The sequence below is a fragment of the Gopherus evgoodei genome, chromosome 13 (assembly GCF_007399415.2).
Source record: "Gopherus evgoodei ecotype Sinaloan lineage chromosome 13, rGopEvg1_v1.p, whole genome shotgun sequence".
NCBI lineage: Eukaryota > Metazoa > Chordata > Testudines > Testudinidae > Gopherus > Gopherus evgoodei.
The window spans coordinates 19,038,741-19,058,452 of NC_044334.1; the positions used below are offsets into that span (position 1 = coordinate 19,038,741).

Genomic DNA, 19,712 nt, shown 5'->3' on the forward strand with positions numbered 1-19,712 from the left:
CACCAGTACTCTTTTTGTTACTGTTGCTTCTTCTGATTCTACTTCAGCATCAGACAGGAAATGCATTTGACAGACATTAACATGCGATGTAGTAAGTTGTATTTGCGGTACTTCCATGTAATTGTGGCTTCAAGATGTTTCAGTGCTATCACAGTAACAAAATTATGAGCTTGATCTTTGTGTGTAGTTTTAAAATCACAACATAACATATATCAGTAAAATAAATACTGATATCTATATAATATTATGAATCCCTTTTTAAAAAGAAGATACTGTTGGTGAATATATTCCCAAAATATGGACTTGAAATATAGCAATGTAAAGCATTAAAATATTTTAGGTCAATTTAAAAATGGAAAAAGAGAAAATTTAGTAGTAAAGTTCTGTATTACTTGTTGTTTTTATGGTAGTATGTTTTTTTCCCCTCTTGCTTTTGGGAATCGTTTAAAAATGCCTATTTTTTAACTATCTAGGTTCTGGGTTGGATATCAGTATGTCATAACCAACCGAAATCGTTCTCTAGGAGGTCACTGGGAGGTGGCTTATAAAGGTAAGTTTCTGAAACTAGATGCTAACTTCCATGCAGCTTACTTAAAATTAAAGCTAGTTAAACATAAGCTCAAAACCAGGGCTGCCCAGAGCAGGTTCAGGCGCTGGCGAAAAAAAATTTTCTGGTCCCCCAGCAAGGGCGGACCAGCTTAACAAGGCTGAGGAAGCTGGGCCCTGGGCCCCCTTCTGCACTGCCGGGACCCGGTAATTTGTACTGGCTTCTCCCTCACCCCAGCTGCCTTGCTCAAAACAGCTATCCTCAAGCATGAATGTAATCTATAAAGATAGTTTCTTTCAAGGGGAGAGAAGTTGCTGTGATTCAAAGTGAGAACGGCTTAACAACATAAATTTAGAATGCCTATGGTAACTACCCTTTAGTTTAGGCTTTAGAAATTTCCTGGTACTAAATGACTGCAAAATATAATAGAATGAAAGATTTCTATCCTGTGTGGGAGTTTCCTTTGAGAAAGATGAGAACTAAATTTGGCTGAATTTTATAGTTCCATATACTGGGGGTTAATCTTATTTACAGACTCTCCATAAAAAACATTGTAGTCTGTGGGAAACCACTTTGTAGAATAAGTAGGTTTAGCTGTGATGAGGTAAGCTCGTGGTTTCAGTGTAAATAGAATAAAAACACTGAAATGCATGAGTATTGCTTTCTTTCATTTTGTAATCTGACCACATTTTTGGAAGAGCCACTCAATTCTCCAGACACCTGTGAAAGTATTTCTACCTCTTTTAGTGCTCAGATGTTAATCAGAAGCTGTTTGCAGCAGGCTCAATGATAACAAAAAAGTAAACAACTGAATAGTTGTTTAGTTTATTAGCCCTGGAAATTCCAAGATTAAACTTTGAGCAGTCTCAGAGTTTTAAATCTGCAGTGTCACCAATGACACTGATTGACTGTCAAAAGCAGCTGTACTCTGAACGTAGGCCTTTTGGTTCTGTTTTTTAAACCACCCTGGATGTTTGCTGCAGTAATGTTCAGATCAAATATGTCCAGTACAGCAAAGCATTTCAGCATGAGTCGTTCCATTAAAGTCAATGAGTCTACTTGTTTGTGTAGAATTAAGCACGTGCTTAAATGCTCTACTGGACTGGTGCCTTGACATGAGGAAAAACAAGCTTTCTGATAGGCAGTGCTGCAAAGTCACCTTTAAATCTAAAAGTCAATCTGCCTTATTTCCTTCTCAGGCATCACTTTTGGCAATAGAGGATGTGCAGGGTAAATTGTGCACTCATACCCGCGTAACTCCATTGTGTGCAAACCGATTGTACATAAACATAACTTAGAGCAGAATTTGACCAGTCAGAACTTGGTTAACAGTTCAGTTGATGTGAAAGAATTAGTAGCAATGGGATAGCCACCGACACATCCACAGTATACAGAACATCCCCTCAGTTGTCCCTGCCCCTGCCAGCATGATTTTGCACAGTGCACGCAAGGTCATGCTGCACTGAGGATGCCGTTTTACCATATGTGCCACCTGACATGTGGTGTGACCTCATACACATCATGCATTTGACGTCACACCTTTGAAGGTGAGGTGGCATGTTCTGCAAAATGGCATCCTCTGTGCATGATACCAGACAAAACCACATCCAGTTTTCTGATAGAACTGGGCAGGGGACAACCCATACAAAATCAGGACAGTCCAGCTTAAAACCAGGCAATTGGCCTGCTTCAGTAACATAGAGCTCAGCTGTTCCACAGTAACATTGACTTTACAGTGCCATCAGGAATTGAAGTACTTAAACCTATTTTTGCCACGAAAGTGAGCAGATCTGACTCTGAATATTCATAGAGCACTTCTCTGTTTAAGCCAGGAGTGTCACTTTCACAGTTGTTTTAGAAGAACAGAGCATCACTTCAGAGTTTCTTCAGGGGGAAAAATTGCAAACTCTTTTTATATTAAATTCATGGATCTTGATGGACAAAAGTATCATAAATTATCAGTTAACCTATAAAACCTAGGGAAAATACAGATCTCTATTTCTCATGAAGGGAATGTCATTACTCTTTACTGAGAAGCTGACTGCACTACCATCTGCTGGTGAAACTATTTAGAGCAGTTATAACTTTATTTTTTTTCATAATGTATACCATTTAATAGTTAATGTTACAATTCTAACTGCTCATTTGTCAGATGGTGGCATCAGTTCATGTTTTCTTGATGTCTTTGCCACTTTCTTTAAGAAAGTTTATTAAAATTAGACTATGGGGAAAAGTTTCAAAAGTACCTAAGTCCCATTTTGAAAAGTCATCATTTAGCTACTTTTGAAAATTTTGCTCCATGATAATTCTGTATAGTTTGGTGGATGGACTCTCTTCTTTGGAGATAACAGTAGACATCCTAGTTTAATAAATGAAATATCTCCCATCAGGTCAAACACTACTTCAGCAGGCTGTCGGAGGATCATTTTGTCATTTAGCCATATGATGTGTGGGAGTCTGGGCATTAAGACCAACATTCTCAAGCCTGGGTACCTAATGTTGGCCTCCTAAATCCATATGCACTGGTCTAATTTTTTTTTCACAGCTGCTGACCCTGGAAGTCAATGGAAGGGTCCAAGTGCCCAATAACTTTTTGAATATCAGGCCACTTACGCTTGATTGTCTAAATATTAATTTAGACACCTTAACTTTAGGCACTTAAGTTTGAAATTTTTGATCCTATTAGTATTGGTATTCAGACACTGAGCAAGATTGTTTTGAACAACATTTGTCTTAATTAGCATGCAGTGTCAGTAGCCCAAATTATGACGGGTTCTAACACGGAATTTGTTTACCCAATTGTAGTTACTGTGTAATTTACTTTTTTTTTACCACTTTATTTTTTTCCTTGCCTTCATGTTTGCTGCCATTCGTTTGTTGATTTTTACCTGTGTTGGTTAAACAGTTTAGGAAGGTAGGACTGAGTGGACTTGTAGGCAATGAAGTTTTACGTTGTTTTGAGTGCAGTTATGTAACAAAAAAAATCTACCTCTTTAAAGTTGCACGTTCACGACAAAGAGATTGCACTATAGTATTTGTATGACATGAATTGAAAAATACTGTTTGTTGTTTTTACAGTGCAAGTAATTGTAATAAAAAATATACACTTCAAATTCAATTACAACGCAGAATACAATATATATGAAAATGTAGAAAAACATCCCAAATATATTTAATCAGTTTTAATCGCACTGTTAAACAACGGAATACCGACTAAAATTTATTAATTGCATTTAATTATTATGAGTTAATTGCAATTAATCGACAGCCCTAATTAGTATATTTAAACTGCACTCTCAGCAATTTTTTCATAGTTTTTGAAAGGAATTATTATAGATGGATAAGTATAATCCCCATTTTACAGGTAGGGTAGCTGTGGCACAAAGACCTTGAATTATGTGCATGATGTCTCTTGCAGTCAGTGGCATTGAGAAATAGAGTCCAGGAATGTTCACTCCATGCATTGTGCTCAATCCACTAATCCACAGCTGCCCCTCATGCCCGAAGACATACACTAATGTGGGAAAATGAGATTACCTTGTGTAACCCTATGTTTTTCAGGCCTGGCTGTTGGAACCCATCACAGTTGCTGTAGGTGGGAGAAATAGAGATGCCGGTTAATGACTCCAGAGGGCCATTACAGCACTGAGAGATCAATCCAGACATGGTCAAGAAAGCACAATGGTGCCATTTCCCAAGCTACGCTCTGGGCAGTTTAAGAGCTGTCAGATCTCTCACTTGGGATTTCTCCATGAGGATGGAATCCTCAGATAACCACACCAGCACTGCAGGGTGGGGTGGGACGAAGCAGCTGCATTAGGATCAGGATCTGTCCATGTTCAGAACAAGGTTACATAGGTATATAAAATGACATTTTGGCACCTTAAACAACATGGTTTATAGTGTAGCTACAGCTGCCTTTCCTCTTAACAAACACCTTTTATCTAGGAGACAGCAATTCGTCTTCCTGTTCCTCCCAGCTCCCTTCCACCTCAAGGAGCATTGCTGAAATTAAAGGGTAGTAGCCTTGTACTAGAAGTTGGCTGTGCATGGAGTAAATGATACTCTAGCGAGCTTTTCTAAAGCTCTCATAAACCTGCAGGCTGCTCACACCAATAATAAATTCTCACCCTAGGTTCCTCAGAAGTATTCTTGCCCCCAGATCCTATCTTTGGTACGGCAATGTCTGAAAACGAAAACGTTCTTTGTGCCCAGCTTCAGTGTTTCCATTTACCCACCCTTCGGCACCATGGGTTACACAGCTGGTATGCTGAAAACTGCTATGAGAAATCTTCGTTCCTCTGCAAAAGGAGTAAGTTGTAATACAGTGCAGATAATTGAATGCAAATGTTTGTGCAGATGACTTATAAACACGCAGAGCTCTGAGTAGAAGTCTGTTTTGTCCTTTGTGCCTCTGGTCCTGCACCAATGAATTTCAAACATCTGCAAAAGTTCTCTGAATTAGTTACCTGTTTAAGTGAAGAATTAACCATAAGTTGCCAGTTAGAGAAAAAACGATTAAAGCATTTGAATGTAAAGAAGTAAGACTTTCCTTCTAACAGTAACCCTTATTCCCTCTCTTAAGCTATGTAAAGTCATCTCTTTAGAGGGATGCCCCTGGTTTGCAATCTTTTCAGATGGTATTGAAGATGGATGGTATTAGTGGCCCTTTTTGGGAGAAAAGTTAGATCATCTTGAGCTGTTGTTGAAATCTGACTTTTTTCTAAAGGAAACAGAATAAGATTAACTCTCACAGAAAGGGAGGAGCAAAATAACTTCTATCTCTGGTGCTTTTTATTGCTTGCACTCTAGGTGCTGAGGAATTGCAGACACAGCACATGGTCTTGACTGCTACTCCTGAGATGTGTCAAACTTCTAACATCTGACTGTTTTAAGGCACTGTTTTTAGCTTGGTTTTCTGGTCACTGGTTCTAAGCACAGTGTTTCAGTGGCGGGAGTTGTCTTGTCCAGCTAAGCAGATTGTTAATAGACAGAAGGCGAAAGACAGGAAAGAGGGGGGAGAGAGAGAAGATGGGGAAGAAAAATAATACACTAGGGAAGGAATGACAGCAGAAATTGAAGACTTGCATCCTAGGTGGTCAGAATTTAGCCAAAGCTGGTGGAGGTGGTAATACTGTCTGACTTGGTCTGATGAAGGCATCATTCAGGATCAGTACAGCAAAGGGCTCAAAAGTGGCATTTACGGATCCTAGGAGATGGCAGAAGCAGAAATCTACTTGCCCTGCTATTTCTTTCAATGACCCTTAGATAAGAAATGTCTAAAAGACTGACAACTACGTCCTATTAACATTGGCCTCAATTATTTAAAAAAAACAAAACCCTAAACAACCTTGCATGTCTAGAATCTTTCAGCTTTCTGTCATGCCAGCCCATGGTATTACCATAACCCTTGAGGATTGCTTTTCACAGTTCTCTTAATGTAAACAATCCAGTTTGTACTTGTCTTTTCATTTCCAGCTTTTGCTTATTTTTACACAATTTTACATACAGGTTGAGTTGGGTGGCTGTTACTCTGGCAGGAAGAACTGCACATACAATTTCTTTTGGTGAGGTGTTGATACACATTTCTGTTCCAGGCCAGACCTGTGTTGATATCAAAGACAACATTGTTGATGAAGGCTACTATTTTACCCCAAAAGGGGATGACCCCTGTTTGAGCTGTACCTGTCACAATGGGGAACCAGAGATGTGTGTGGCAGCCCTCTGTGAACGGCCCCAGAGTTGTCAGCAATATCGCAAAGATCCAAAGGAGTGTTGCAAATTTACATGTTTAGACCCAGGTAAATGTTTTAAATTGCATATTTTCGGCTGAGTGACATGAGATCTAACGCTCAACTTGCTGGCTTCTTTGTAACATGATAACTTTTTGGAATGCTATTTCCCATCAATTACCACATTCCAGGGAAGGTTCTAGGTATCAGTGGGCACAAACCTCATTTTGGTGCAAATTTGGAAGACAGGAAAAGCCTGACTTGCAGGAAAAGCAGGCTCCCACTCTGCCTGGTGCTGCAGGCAGAGGAATGGCTCCTGTGGCCCCCTGCTACATACAGGTACAGGTCAGAGGCAGCCACTTGACTTGTAGGGTGGATTGGGGAGTACAGGTGGTGGAGGAAGGAAGTAGGGAAGTGGTAGTGGTGGGGATCTTTAGGGGAAGCAGGGATATGGAAGGGGGTGGACTTGGTGACTGGTGGGCAGCAAATATGGGACCCTCAAGGAAGGGCAAGGGGGCTGGGAGGATTGGAAGCTGGGCCTGAAGTGCGGAGGGGGGGGCATCTGGAGATAGGTGGAGAGCGCAGACCCTTGCATGAGGAGAGAGAGTGTGGGATTCCTTCATGAAGGAAGGGATGAGGAGACTTGCAGGGGCCTTGTGAGAGTGGCACACAGAAAACTGAGGAGAACCAAGATATCTCTCCATCTTGGTATGTCCTTGACAGAAACATTTAATGTTAAGATGATCTTACCAGGAATGGATTAATAAAAGTATCTGAATCTGTATTAGTAGAAAGTAGCCTTTTTTTTAAACTTGTGGTACCCAGTGCTCCCTTTCCTCTTTCCAGGTGCCTCCGATGATCTGCTCTGATGTTGCTGACACAGAGTGCCCTCCTTTCTCGTTGTTTACCCCACAGGAATAGCTTCAGGTTCAGTGTGGAGGTGTAACCCAGAAACTTAGGCCAACAGTATCTAAAAGCCTGCTGCTGGTGGGACTGGCGGGACCATCTATCTGCCCCCTCCCTTCCAAGTGTCTTATGGTACCTGCTGGCTATCTATGGATAAATGAGGGCAAAACATTCTGCAGTTTTGAGCATGTTCTCTATATTAGCTGCTGTGCCTAATCCCCAGAATGTATTTTAATGTATCTTAATTGTATTTATAACTTTGAATGTTCGTGCTCAGTGCATTTGCAGTGTTGGAGCTGTGTTGATTCCAGGGTATTAGAGAGACAAGTTGCTTGGTATAGACAATTATTTCAGTCTGGAGATGAGCTCATAAGAGGCCACCGCTTTCTATGTTCCGTGGTATTTAGATGTTGCTTGTGATTATTAGAACTGGGAGCACTGGCTGTTGGGAGTCTGAAAGGACAGGAAACAGGAAGGAGAGGGGAGCAGTTAAAGGATGCAGCAGCAGCTAGGTAAAGAGGTTTCCACTTTAAAAATAAAGTCGTGTTGAAGTTTTTAGTACCTTGCCTGGTTGATACAACACGTTCATCAGCTCTCCAGAGTTGGGGATAATCAAAAGGCAGCAGATTCAAAACTTGTAAAGTTTTGACATAACATAGACTCATAGACTCTAGGACTGGAAGGGATCTCGAGAGGTCATCGAGTCCAGTCCCCTGCCCTCACGGCAGGACCAAATACCATCTAGACCATCCCTAATAGACATTTATCTAACCTACTCTTAAATATCTCCAGAGATGGAGATTCCACAACTTCCCTAAGCAATCTATTCCAGTGTTTAACTACCCTGACAGTTAGGAACTTTTTCCTAATGTCCAACCTAAATCTCTCTTGCTGCAGTTTAAACCCATTGCTTCTTGTTCTATCATTGGAGGCTAAGGTGAACAAGTTTTCTCCCTCCTCCTGATGACACCCTTTTAGATACCTGAAAACTGCTATCATGTCCCCTCTCAGTCTTCTCTTTTCCAAACTAAACAAACCCAATTGTTTCAGCCTTCCTTCATAGGTCATGTTCTCAAGACCTTTAATCATTCTTGTTGCTCTTCTCTGGACCCTCTCCAATTTCTCCACATCTTTCTTGAAATGCGGTGCCCAGAACTGGACACAATACTCCAGTTGAGGCCTAACCAGCGCAGAGTAAAGCGGAAGAATGACTTCTCGTGTCTTGTTTACAACACACCTGTTAATGCATCCCAGAATCACGTTTCCTTTTTTTGCAACAGTATCACACTGTTCACTCATATTAAGCTTGTGGTCCACTATGACCCCTAGATCTCTTTCTGCCATACTCCTTCCTAGACAGTCTCTTCCCATTCTGTATGTGTGAAACTGATTGTTTCTTCCTAAGTGGAGCACTTTGCATTTATCTTTATTGAACTTCATCCTGTTTACCTCAGACCATTTCTCCAATTTGTCCAGATCATTTTGAATTTTGACCCTGTCCTCCAAAGCAGTTGCAATCTCTCCCAGTTTGGTATCGTCTGCAAACTTAATAAGCATACTTTCTGTGCCAACATCTAAATTGTTGATGAAGATATTGAACAGAGCCGGTCCCAAAACAGACCCGTGCGGAACCCCACTTGTTATACCTTTCCAGCAGGATTGGGAGCCATTAACAACTACTCTCTGAGCACGGTTATCCATCCAGTTATGCACCTTATAGTAGCCCCATCTAAATTGTACTTTCCTAGTTTATCTATAAGAATATCATGCGAGACCGTATCAAATGCCTTACTAAAGTCTAGGTATATCACATCCACCGCTTCTCCCTTATGCACAAGGCTCGTTATCCTATCAAAGAATGCTATCAGATTAGTTTGACATGATTTGTTCTTTACAAATCCATGCTGGCTATTCCCTATCACCTTACCACCTTCCAAGTGTTTGCAGATTTCTTTAATTACTTGCTCCATTATCTTCCCTGGCACAGAAGTTAAACTAACTGGTCTATTGTTTCCTGGGTTGTTTTTATTTCCCTTTTTATAGATGGGCACTATATTTGCCCTTTTCCAGTCTTCTGGAATCTCCCCTGTCTCCCATGATTTCCCAAAGATAATAGCTAGAGGCTAAGATACCTCCTCTATTAACTCCTTGAGTATTCTAGGATACATTTCATCAGGCCTTGGTGACTTGCAGGCATCTAACTTTTCTAAGTGATTTTTTATTTGCTCTTTTTTTATTTTATCTTCTAAACCTACTCTCTTCCCGTAAGCATTCACTATATTAGACATTCCTTCAGACTTCTCAGTGAAGACCGAAACAAAAGTCATTAAGCATCTCTGCCATTTCCAAGTCTTCCGTTACTGTTTCCCCTTCCTCACTGAGCAGTGGGCCTACCCTGTCCTTGGCCTTCCTCTTGCTTCTAATGTATTGATAAAAAGTCTTCTTGTTTCCCTTTATTCCCATAGCTAGTTTGAGCTCATTTTGTGCCTTTGCCTTTCTAATCTTGCCTCTGCATTCCTGTGTTATTTTCTATATTCGTCCTTTGTAATCTGACCTAGTTTCCATTTTTTATATGATGCCTTTTAACGTGTAATTAGGTTGTTGAATTCATTGCTCCTGGATTTCACTGAGAGTAAAAACATAGCAAGCTTCAAAAAAGGGTTGGATACACAGTTGGATAACGCAACTATTCAGAGTTGTTATAGTTAATGTTATGCTGGAATCTTGGGTACGTCTCCTTTTCTCTGGTGTCTGGGTGTATAATCTTATTCATGTACTTATATTATTTTTATTCTTAAGTTGACTTGTTTCAAGGGCTTTTTGGTGGTGGGTGGTGTTTCAGGATAGAAAGGGGTGTCAGTGGTGTGTGTCATTCTTACCATATGGTGGAAAGTTCTTGGTCTTAAAAATATTGATACCCAGAAAGGTGGTGACAATGGAAATCATTTGGTGCCTTGCCTGCCACGTGTATATGTGGTCAGTCTCTCCAAATATGTATACAGAGCTCTAGTGAGTGGTGGGCAGGGGCCTATCATGGTATGTATTACCACCACTGACTTGGGGGGTAGAAGAGAAGTCCCAGCACCTTAATTCAGATTAGGAAAGTCTATAGGTTCAAATGCTTTTGGTTCCCTGCACAGGATCAACTAGATGAGGAAATTCAAAGGTGATGTAAAGAGGGGTTAAGTTTATATGGCACTGATGAACTTTTGGGGTAGAGGAAAGCTAGCAACGAGATGTTTCCCCCAGAATCAAAGTGAAAACAGCACAGAAGATTGGCAAGTGTATGTTTGTTTTTAAATGGGAAGATAGAGAACTGACCCACAGGGTCTGAGGAGCATTCAGGTTCCAGTAATATCTACTAGGAATGTTAGGAACACTAGGAACTCCATATAAACATAAAGGAGTATCTGTATATGGTAGTGAAAGATAGGACAGAAATTGCTACTGAAATGGAGAAGGGACAGGTTGAAATGAGTGGTACAGGTCAGGGCCAAAATACCCATGATGTCTACTATGAGGTAAATTTAAACCTGATAAATAAACCTATATATGCCTGTATACCAGTGCACAAAGCTTAGAAACAGAAATAGGTGACCTAGAATGCCTGGCAATGGAAGGGCACTGTGCCATCAGAGTTGCAAGGATTCTGGGAATTATAAACCAGTGAATTCTTATTTCAGTACTGAGTGAATTGGTTGAAAATTTAGAAATCTAGATCAGTGGTTCTCAGCCAGGGGTATGCAGAGGTCTTCCAGGAGGTCAATCAGCTCATCTAGATATTTGCCTAGTTTTACAACAGGCTACATAAAGAGCACTAGCAAAGTCAGTACAAATTAAAATTTCATACTGACAATGACTTGCTTATATTGTACTATATACTAAAATGTAAGTTGAATATTAATGTTTCAATTGATTTATTTTATAATGTGCTAAAATGAGGAAAGTAAGCAATTTTTCAGTAATACTGTGTTATGGTGCTTGTATTTTTATGTCTGATTTTGTAAGCAAATAATTTTTAAGTGAGGTGAAACTTAAGACTCCTGAAAGATGTACAGTAGTCTGGAAAGGTTTAGCCACTGATCTAGATGCAGTAAATCAGCAGGGTTTCTGTAATGAAAAATAATCTCCAGTCCAGAACTCTGAGCATGTCATTATCCAGTGCAGTGGCTCTCAAACTTTTTTTTTCACTGGTGATCCCTTTCACGTAGCAAGCCTCCGAGTGTGACTCCCCCCCCATATAAATTAAAAACACTTTTTAAAAATATATTTGTCATTATAAATGCTGCAGCAAAGTGGGGCTTGGGGCACAAGTTGACAACTTGCGACCCTCCCCCCCCGTAATAACCTCGTGACCCCTTGAGAGGTCCTAATCTAGTGGATAAAAGGGAGTTGCTAAACTATAAAGAGAAACTCTTCTTCAAGCTGGCCAGCAACTGCTGCAGATTAGGGGAGAAAACCACCTCCGATGGACAGGTTTTCGTAACTGTCCATTACAGAAATTCTTGCACTTTCCTCTGAAGCATCTAAGTACTAGCCACTTCTAGACCCTGAATGTTGGACCAGATAGACCACTAGTGTGATCTGGTCTGGCAATTCCAGTATACCTTGGTTCAGACAGCAAACAGAAGCTTTTGAGTTTGTGGGTTTTTTGTTTTGTTTTTTTGTTTTCCAGTAATGTTAAGTAAAGACCATCTGAGTTTATTTTTAACAAACCTATTCACTCTTCAAAGTTTCCCCTGGTTTTCAATGAGAGTAGCATGATGCTACTGTTTGTCAGAATTCAATCAGAACAATAGCTTTGAACAAAACAGGCTGGACTAGTACTCATTTGTTTTTTAGTGTGTGCTAGCCGGTAGATGGTGCTGTTTATCACTGAACAGAATTTGGTGCAAATAATCTGATAATTTTATTAGGTTCAGTTATTTTAAAAAAGCAAATGTCCCCACTGTTCTTTTCATTCTTCTGTACCAGCCCAGTCATTTGGATACACTTGATTCAAACCAGCAAGTGGAGGGAGAGCACTCTATGCAATTTGACATCCCCTGCTATGTAAGGTGCTTGCCAGGTCAGATTCCCCACTTGTTTCATCTTCCTTAGGTGGAATAGGTCTAGGTAACTGAGAGTATTTGGAGTTCTCAAAGACTAGGCAGACTGACAACATAGGATTTTTTGAAGTCATTTAGAAAGGTTTTCTAAAGTTACTTCCTGATTTCAGACTAGTATTGCACTTTTGCACAGTGTCTAACTGAAGCTGCAGTGCCCATGGCCTCTCATGCATTAACTGCTATGCAAATAGGTATACAGATTGGCTAAGATCCATAACTCTCTGTAACGAGGGTTACGGCCAAAGTGAGAAGGTGCAGTCTCCGTGGAGCTACAACGTTTAACCGAGCATGGTCAGTTCCTTTTGCCTCAATTATTTTAAGGGGCTTTGGCCATCTAAAAGCAAGAGATAGGAAATATATAAATGGAGTACCTGAGACTTGCTCCTCTAAAATTGTTTGGAAACAGGTGCCTTTCTCTCACTGATAATCCCTACCTCACTGAAGCTTATCTTCTCTGCTACATCACCTAACTGGCACAAGAGAAACCTTTGCCCTAGAGCACTCATACCACCATGTTTTGTGGGTTTTTTGCTTAGGGGGAGAAAGGACTAATGTTCACTTGGTATATAAGGTACATCAGACTTTTTGTGTTGGTAAAAATACTGTGGACTGAGAGTTATAATTTTACAGGATGGTCCAGGAGAAATTGATCTAAGTTTTCTTGCTTGCATTTGTCTAAGCATCTATTGATTCTGTTTTCTCAAGGGAGTTATTGGATGATTATGGCTTTGGGTTCCAGGTACTAGCTACTTATATACAGGTATAATGCAAGAATTAGTTATAAATTGTGCAGAAGAGCTTCAGTAATTGCTCAGTTCCCATGTAACATACTGGTCACTTAAACAGATATTTGAAAGCTGTTTGTTTTTTTTTGTTCTTGGGCCGTACAAATTGAAATTCATTCTGCACTGTATTACTTGTAAGCTGGGATGTGAATTTAAGTCTTGGTTCCCTTTAAAAGGGGCTTATTCAAAAAACATTTTTTTTTATTTGTGTGGTGCTTTTTGCATAATAAAATCACCTAATTATATTTCAGGTTACAAAAGATGTAGTTGTGTTTCAGAACACTCTACCGTATGGAATGTGTGGAGATTCCCCCCTCCCTCCCACAAAAAAAAGGGGGAGTAAATAACCTAAATACCCCCAAACCTTTCTACTAAGTGTGTGGCAATAGAAACCAAGCAAGTGCTTATCGGCTACAAATCTGTCCGGAAGCCATGCTTGTCATAAGACTGATCTGTAAGTTATGTTCATGATTAAAAACTGCTAGCGTCTTCCTGTTTTATTAGTCACGTTCAGTATGAAAGTTAAGCTTAAACTTGCACTAGGAAGGGGTGGGGGGGAATGACAGCTTTCCTCCCGCTATTATCAGCAGTGTTAAGATTTGCCTATACCCAAGCACCAAATTCTTATCTTAAACTATTTTAGTGCAACATCAGCCAACAGACAGAATTGAGATGACCAGGGATAACCTTGCTGCAGTGTTCTTTTAATCCTTGTTTATGCTGTGGATTTTAACTATTTCATGTATGCAATTTTTGAAGAGTATATTTTACCTCTCTGTACTCCCTGTCTTAAGACGCTTCATTCTCTAGTGAAACTGTGACAACACCTTAGAAATAGTGTTGTATTCTTGTCTGAGAAGCTATTTTTATTTTATTAACTAACTGAATTGTTGGGGAAGAGATTGGCAGCTGTAAAATTTAGTTCATAATAAAATCTGCTCTGGTAGTGGTCAACACTGACATTTTGAAATGAAGCATGTCAATTTTCCCCTCTGGGGTTTTACAGATATTAGGTGACTAAACTAGTAAGTTGCTTTCTTTTATCAGCTTAGATTTGTCTTTGTCAAATATTACTGGATCTCTTCCTAAAACCCCATCTTAGGAGAAACAAAACTGTTTTTAATTTATGTACTGTTGATAGTAGTCATCCAAAGAGAGACCATGGGGAAATAAATCTTGCTGCTGAGTTGGCAGATTGTAAGTTCTTACTGTCTGAGTGGGGAAGCAGCAACTGTAATAGTACACATGACTATTTTTTAAAGGAATTAGGAAGGGAGGAAACACTTCAATCCGAGGAATTTGCTGAGCAGTCACATCTGCAGTACTTCAGAAGACCCTTTATTCTTTTGACTTGTTGAGGAAAAATTATTGTAGTGCCTTGCATTTACAATACCACAGCTGAGGGGAAGTATGTATGTGGTTCTATTTGCTCTCTGTGGGTGTGACAAAGTAATATATTTGTGTGACATCTGTTCAGATCCACCCATATCTTTCAGTGCATTTTTTGTTTTTTTTAATATTTTTATGAATTAGCGAGCTCAGTGTGTAGAAGCCTCTGTAGTGAATGTAAATTGATGCATAGTTATAGGATACTGTTGCTGTCTCCAGTTCCGGAAAGCTGTCATACACTCAGCTGCCAGCATTTGGTGAAAACAATTTAGGAATAAAGTGTCACACTAGAGACGTATGTTCCATACCTCTATAAAAGTAGAGTGGAATGTCTTCCATTGCCACTTTGGTTTATGATAGAGTCCCTTACTAGGCCAAGCAGGCAGAATTTCTAGACACACCTTTCCGGACCATGACAAGGATCACTTTGAAAGAGGGCTGTGACCAGAAATGGACTGAGACCCGCAGCTGTGGTAGATGTCAAGAAAATACATGGAAGCAGAAGTAGGCAGTATATTGTGTTGTGGGCAGGGGTGAGGGGGTGAGTTGGGGATGACCACAAACTCATGGTTGCGAGCAAAAAGAGGGAGGCTGTTTGTTTTTAGTGTGTTCACACTGAGCAAATGAGGTTAAAGGGGCAGCTTTAGATAAGTGAATTTATCAAATTCTCATTTTCACTTAACTTTTTGTTGTGTGCCATTAGGAGGAAGCAGTGAAGAGCTAAAGAAGGGGATACTTTAGAGGAAGATAGATAGGAAAGGGGGGAGGCTGAAGAAGCTTGTTAAAGCTATTCTCTTACAGCGAAAGTAGAGAAAGTGCTGTTTCATTTACATTGTTAAACGCAGAAAACTAGGAGAATAGCAGAAAGGAAAAATCAGATGGCAGGTGAGGTAGGTTTTATATCCAGATTTATTGTTGATTCATTTAGCTAAAATATTGAAAATGTAAGTCATTTGCAATCCCTCCATGTGATTGATAGCTATTTGGGTGGTTGCTTAGTTGCTGCTTGTGATTAAGCTTAGGGAACCAAGATAGTTCTGGGTTACGATGGCGAGTCAAGAGGGTTGGTAAAGCTATTTGGTCAAAATACAAGATTTCCTAAAGGATACATCTCACTTGCTGAATTTAACAGAAAACGAAAGAAAAGACTTGGAAGAGCCTCATCCTACATCCCCACTTCCACTGCCTTTTCAGAAAAAAACACACACATACTTTGTAAAATGGCACGTAAACCATTTCAAGGTAAATTTTACTATATTTCAAATATCAGGCAGCAACTAAAGAGCAGTTCAAGCTGGGAATGGTGGCTGGGGATGCATAAGCTTCTGAAGGAGGAGACAAATATTGTCACTGGGAGTTGAGATTGTGGATGTTCACAGAAGTCCTTGGACAGCTGGGTGGGAGACATCTGGCTAACTTGTTAAGGGCACATATCAATGAAAGTCTATTGCGTGGGGTGGGCTTCTATTAAGAATTAAAAATAAGATTGTGTATGTTAACTGTGAGACAGTAATTTATAGAAACAGAAGTAGTGTGTACAAACACTAGAGGTGGGATTCATAACCTCAAACACAGAGAAGATAAACCTATTTGAAATATTTCACCGCTGTAACCTCATCTGACAGTTTTATTACTATAATAGCACCAACACAGAATACAAATAGGAGTACATTCAGGGCAATTTTTTTTGTTACTTTTATTATCTAAAGTTAAGTAGTTCAATCTTGGAATCAAACTGTGAAATGTAGAAGACCTTTTTCCAAAAATTCCGTGTAGTAAGTCTCTAATAGAATCTTAGCACAAGTCAGACTATTTTGTATGTGGATGTATTAATCTGTTGTGAGTGATCCATAAAATGCAACGTAGGAAGCTGGGGAATGTACAGCTGTAAAAGAGCAGCCCTTCCGAGGGACAGCAGCACTGAAGGCAGTGCCCAGTTAGTAATCTTAAAATGGTATTCCTTAGCCCAGTTGTGTATGTTCCCATGTTCTCTGGCTGTTCTTTGGATCAAGTAATTTGTTTTCAAAGTCAAATATAGAATTGTGCTCATTTTATAAAATAACTTGGTGCATGATATAAAAAGTGCTGGGGATTTGTAGTGAAGTTCATTTGAGAAGCACAATACTTAAGATTTCAACCCTTCCAGCAGCTCATGTGCAGAAGTTTGCTGAGATCAGTATAATCACTGCTTTTATTTAGCAGCAATATGCAAGTAAAATATAGCTGTGTCCTCTTCATCCAGTGCAGACAGTCCTGTCTCTTAGCCATTGCTGTACCTGAAAGAGAAAAAGCATGGATAAAGCTAAATCCAGGCAAAATGTAACGGCTAGCCTTCATTTGATACAAGACTAGCCGCTAATCAAGATAGGATGCAGTCTTTGAATCATGTAGAACTCATCTCTGATCCTGAACATCCAGGTAACAGTCACTAAAAATGCTTTCCATCTTTGGCTAGCAAGAAGACTGCTGAATCCTCTGACAGTGGATCCAGCTTTTATGGACTATCTGGTGGATATCTTCAGGTTGGACTGTTGTAATTGCTTCTATGTGGGAATAGGCAGAAAGTTCGCAGCAGCTCATCCCTGAAGTAAAAGAAGCCAAACAGAGTGTGTCTGCAAAATGCACTGACTCCATGTTCACTTCAAGGTTCTGATGCTGATCTACAAAGCCCTTAATGGATAGGTCCAAATTATCTCCCTCTGCAGCCCACCACTGGCATTTCAGTTGTCTGGCACACTGCACCTAACACAGCCATGGGGTCACGAGAGCTAGAGGCAGAACCCTCTCAACAGATGACTTGGATCTCTGGGAAGGAGACCAGGAAGAGTTCAACACTTGCTGTCTAGAAGTTTCATGTCAGGACTCTTTGCCAAAGCATTTGTTAAATAGCCACAGTGACCGCATAAACTGGCAGCGCTTTCAAACATAGAAGCTGACAGCTGAAGTGAAAGTGGAATGGAGCATTGATGACCACTTTGGGGCATATATCACTATTTTGTTAATATTTGTTCATGTAAAACGCCTACGTTCCGCTGTGATACGCGCTTTATAAATGCCCAGATTCAGCACTTGCTGCCGGCTTTGGTATCTCAGCATCTTGTCTTGCATGTTTTTGAAACAAAACTTATTTCCAACTTCAGTGAGTTAATTTAGAAGTTAAAGTAGCTGTAATAAGAACATGATTTGAATTGTGACCATATCAAGTTTCAATATGTACGTCTAACTAGCTTAAAAATTTAAAGTTTAAAAAACTCCTCCTGTACTTTAAAAAGGCTGTAGATTAGAGCCAGGTAATGCCATTTGTAGTGTCAGCGTTACTGTGTTCTGGAAGTAGGACCAAGGGCAGTCTCCAGGCTGTTCAGGAAGTTCTACTGGAACATTCAAGCACTCTGTGGTGAGCACTACCATTCTGTGATAACAGTGGAGAGGATTTTATGGCTCGCAGAGGCTTTACTTTCTATACCTGTCATATTTGGCAGAGTATTATGACATATGGCTTTCTGTGGAGTGGTGTCTAATTAGAATATGGGGATGGTACATTCAGATGAACAGCCTAACCTACCACTGTCTTGGGATTTGAAACTGCTTTCTTACCAGGCTTCTACGTCATCTCAGTACTTAAAAAACACTTTTATCTTTATTAACATAACGTGGTAGCAATTCAAAAGTGAACGAGGCAATAATTTATACAATAAGTGATTAGTCAGCTAAACATGGTATTTAACAAAGCATTAGTTATAGGTGGTATTTTGCGATATTCGTTAGCACTTGTGACAACAAAGATTTGCAGTTTGGCCTTTCATGCAGGCCTTCTTTTTAACTATCCTCTTCCTATAAATGGATTCTCCTAGCTCTGACGCAGCTGACAAGGAGAAGGCCTGTGGGAGACATAGTCTGAGTTGGGTGGGCTGGGTAGTGACTAGTGGATCTGTGAGCTGCTCTGATTCAGTGGCTACAAACCCGTCTGTGGAATGTTTATTTGAGAGAGATGTGCACACTTGGGCTTCTAGTTAGTAGAGCTTGTGTCTGCAATAACTGCAGTGCCCAAGCTGGACAAATGCCCATGTCCTGCTTCAATCCCCTCCTAACCCTGTGGTGTTCCTCTACTCAAAGGCCTTTAACATGAGATTTATGTGAGGGACCAGGATTTGGCCACCTGTGTATATTTTCATACAAAGTATCTGCATGTATACCCTCTGAAAAATGATGATTCTTATTTATGGTACAAATAATAAACACTGCTGGTGCATGCCATTTGAGGAGCATGGATACTTTCTCAACAGGAGGTCCAAGGATCTGGAATTAGTGGATATGGTGTAGAAGTGGGAGTGTAAATATCTGGTCCAATTCCTGGATCTGCCACTGGCTTGCAGTGTGACCTTGAGCAAATTTCTTACTACTTTCTCCCTCAATTTCCTCACCACTTAAATAGGGATAATGATGTTGGCCCATCTTTTTGAAGCATTTTGAGAGCGACACATGAAAAGCACTACAGTATATAAATGCAGAGTATAACGATCTCCTCTAGGTGATATGTAAAACATTTTCATTCATACAGATGGATAAATTGAAATTCAAAAGAATAGTGACCTGTCCAAGATCAGACATGAAGGCTCTGGTAGAGCTGGGAATAGAACCCAGATTTCCTAATTCCTAGGCCTTTCCTTTAACCGTAGGACTGATCTTTACACTCTCGGAGCACAGATCTATTGACTGTCTGGTGCAAACAAAGATCAGTATCTGAAATGCTCTTAAACTTCTGCTTTTCCCCTTTCCGTGTCATGCAAGACTTTCATCTGTAGTCTTAAGCTCTTGGTTCCACTATGCTGGATAACAAATTTAAAGGGAATCCAGATTCGTTACAATGGATGGATTTCCTAATAACTTTTTAATATACAATTTTGAATGTATGAAATGCATGTATGAAATGTAGATGAGTTTAAAACCTAGTTATTAATCTTCACTATAGGTTCATACTTCCCCCCAGTATTGAAAGAAAACTTAAAGAAAAATAACACTTGGTGAAAGTAATAATTGTTTTTTGTTTTTAATTTAATTCACCTAACAGATGGCAACAGTTTATTTGACTCGATGGCAAGTGGAATGCGGCTGATAGTAAGCTGCATTTCCTCCTTCCTTATCTTATCTCTGCTGCTCTTCATGGTCCACCGGCTGCGCCAGAGACGCAGAGAGCGCATTGAGTCTTTGATTGGAGTAAATTGTAAGTATTCTGTAACTGCAGTTT

The 19,712-nt window shown here is 40.0% G+C and overlaps 1 protein-coding gene across 4 annotated transcripts in view; it reads left to right on the top strand.

Moving 5' to 3' along the window:
- Window positions 1–19,712, top strand: part of DGCR2 (DiGeorge syndrome critical region gene 2) — a 63,292-nt gene that overhangs the window by 35,407 nt on the left and 8,173 nt on the right. For 2 of the 4 annotated variants that reach the window (XM_030582357.1, XM_030582358.1), the window contains 4 exons: window positions 474–550; window positions 4,683–4,859; window positions 6,145–6,348; window positions 19,536–19,688. In XM_030582357.1, the coding sequence (XP_030438217.1) occupies window positions 474–550; window positions 4,683–4,859; window positions 6,145–6,348; window positions 19,536–19,688 (611 nt within the window). Of the gene's footprint in view, window positions 1–473; window positions 551–4,682; window positions 4,860–6,144; window positions 6,349–7,125; window positions 7,344–19,535; window positions 19,689–19,712 lie in introns of those variants that run through there. The other 2 variants (XM_030582360.1, XM_030582359.1) reach the window with 2 other exon arrangements.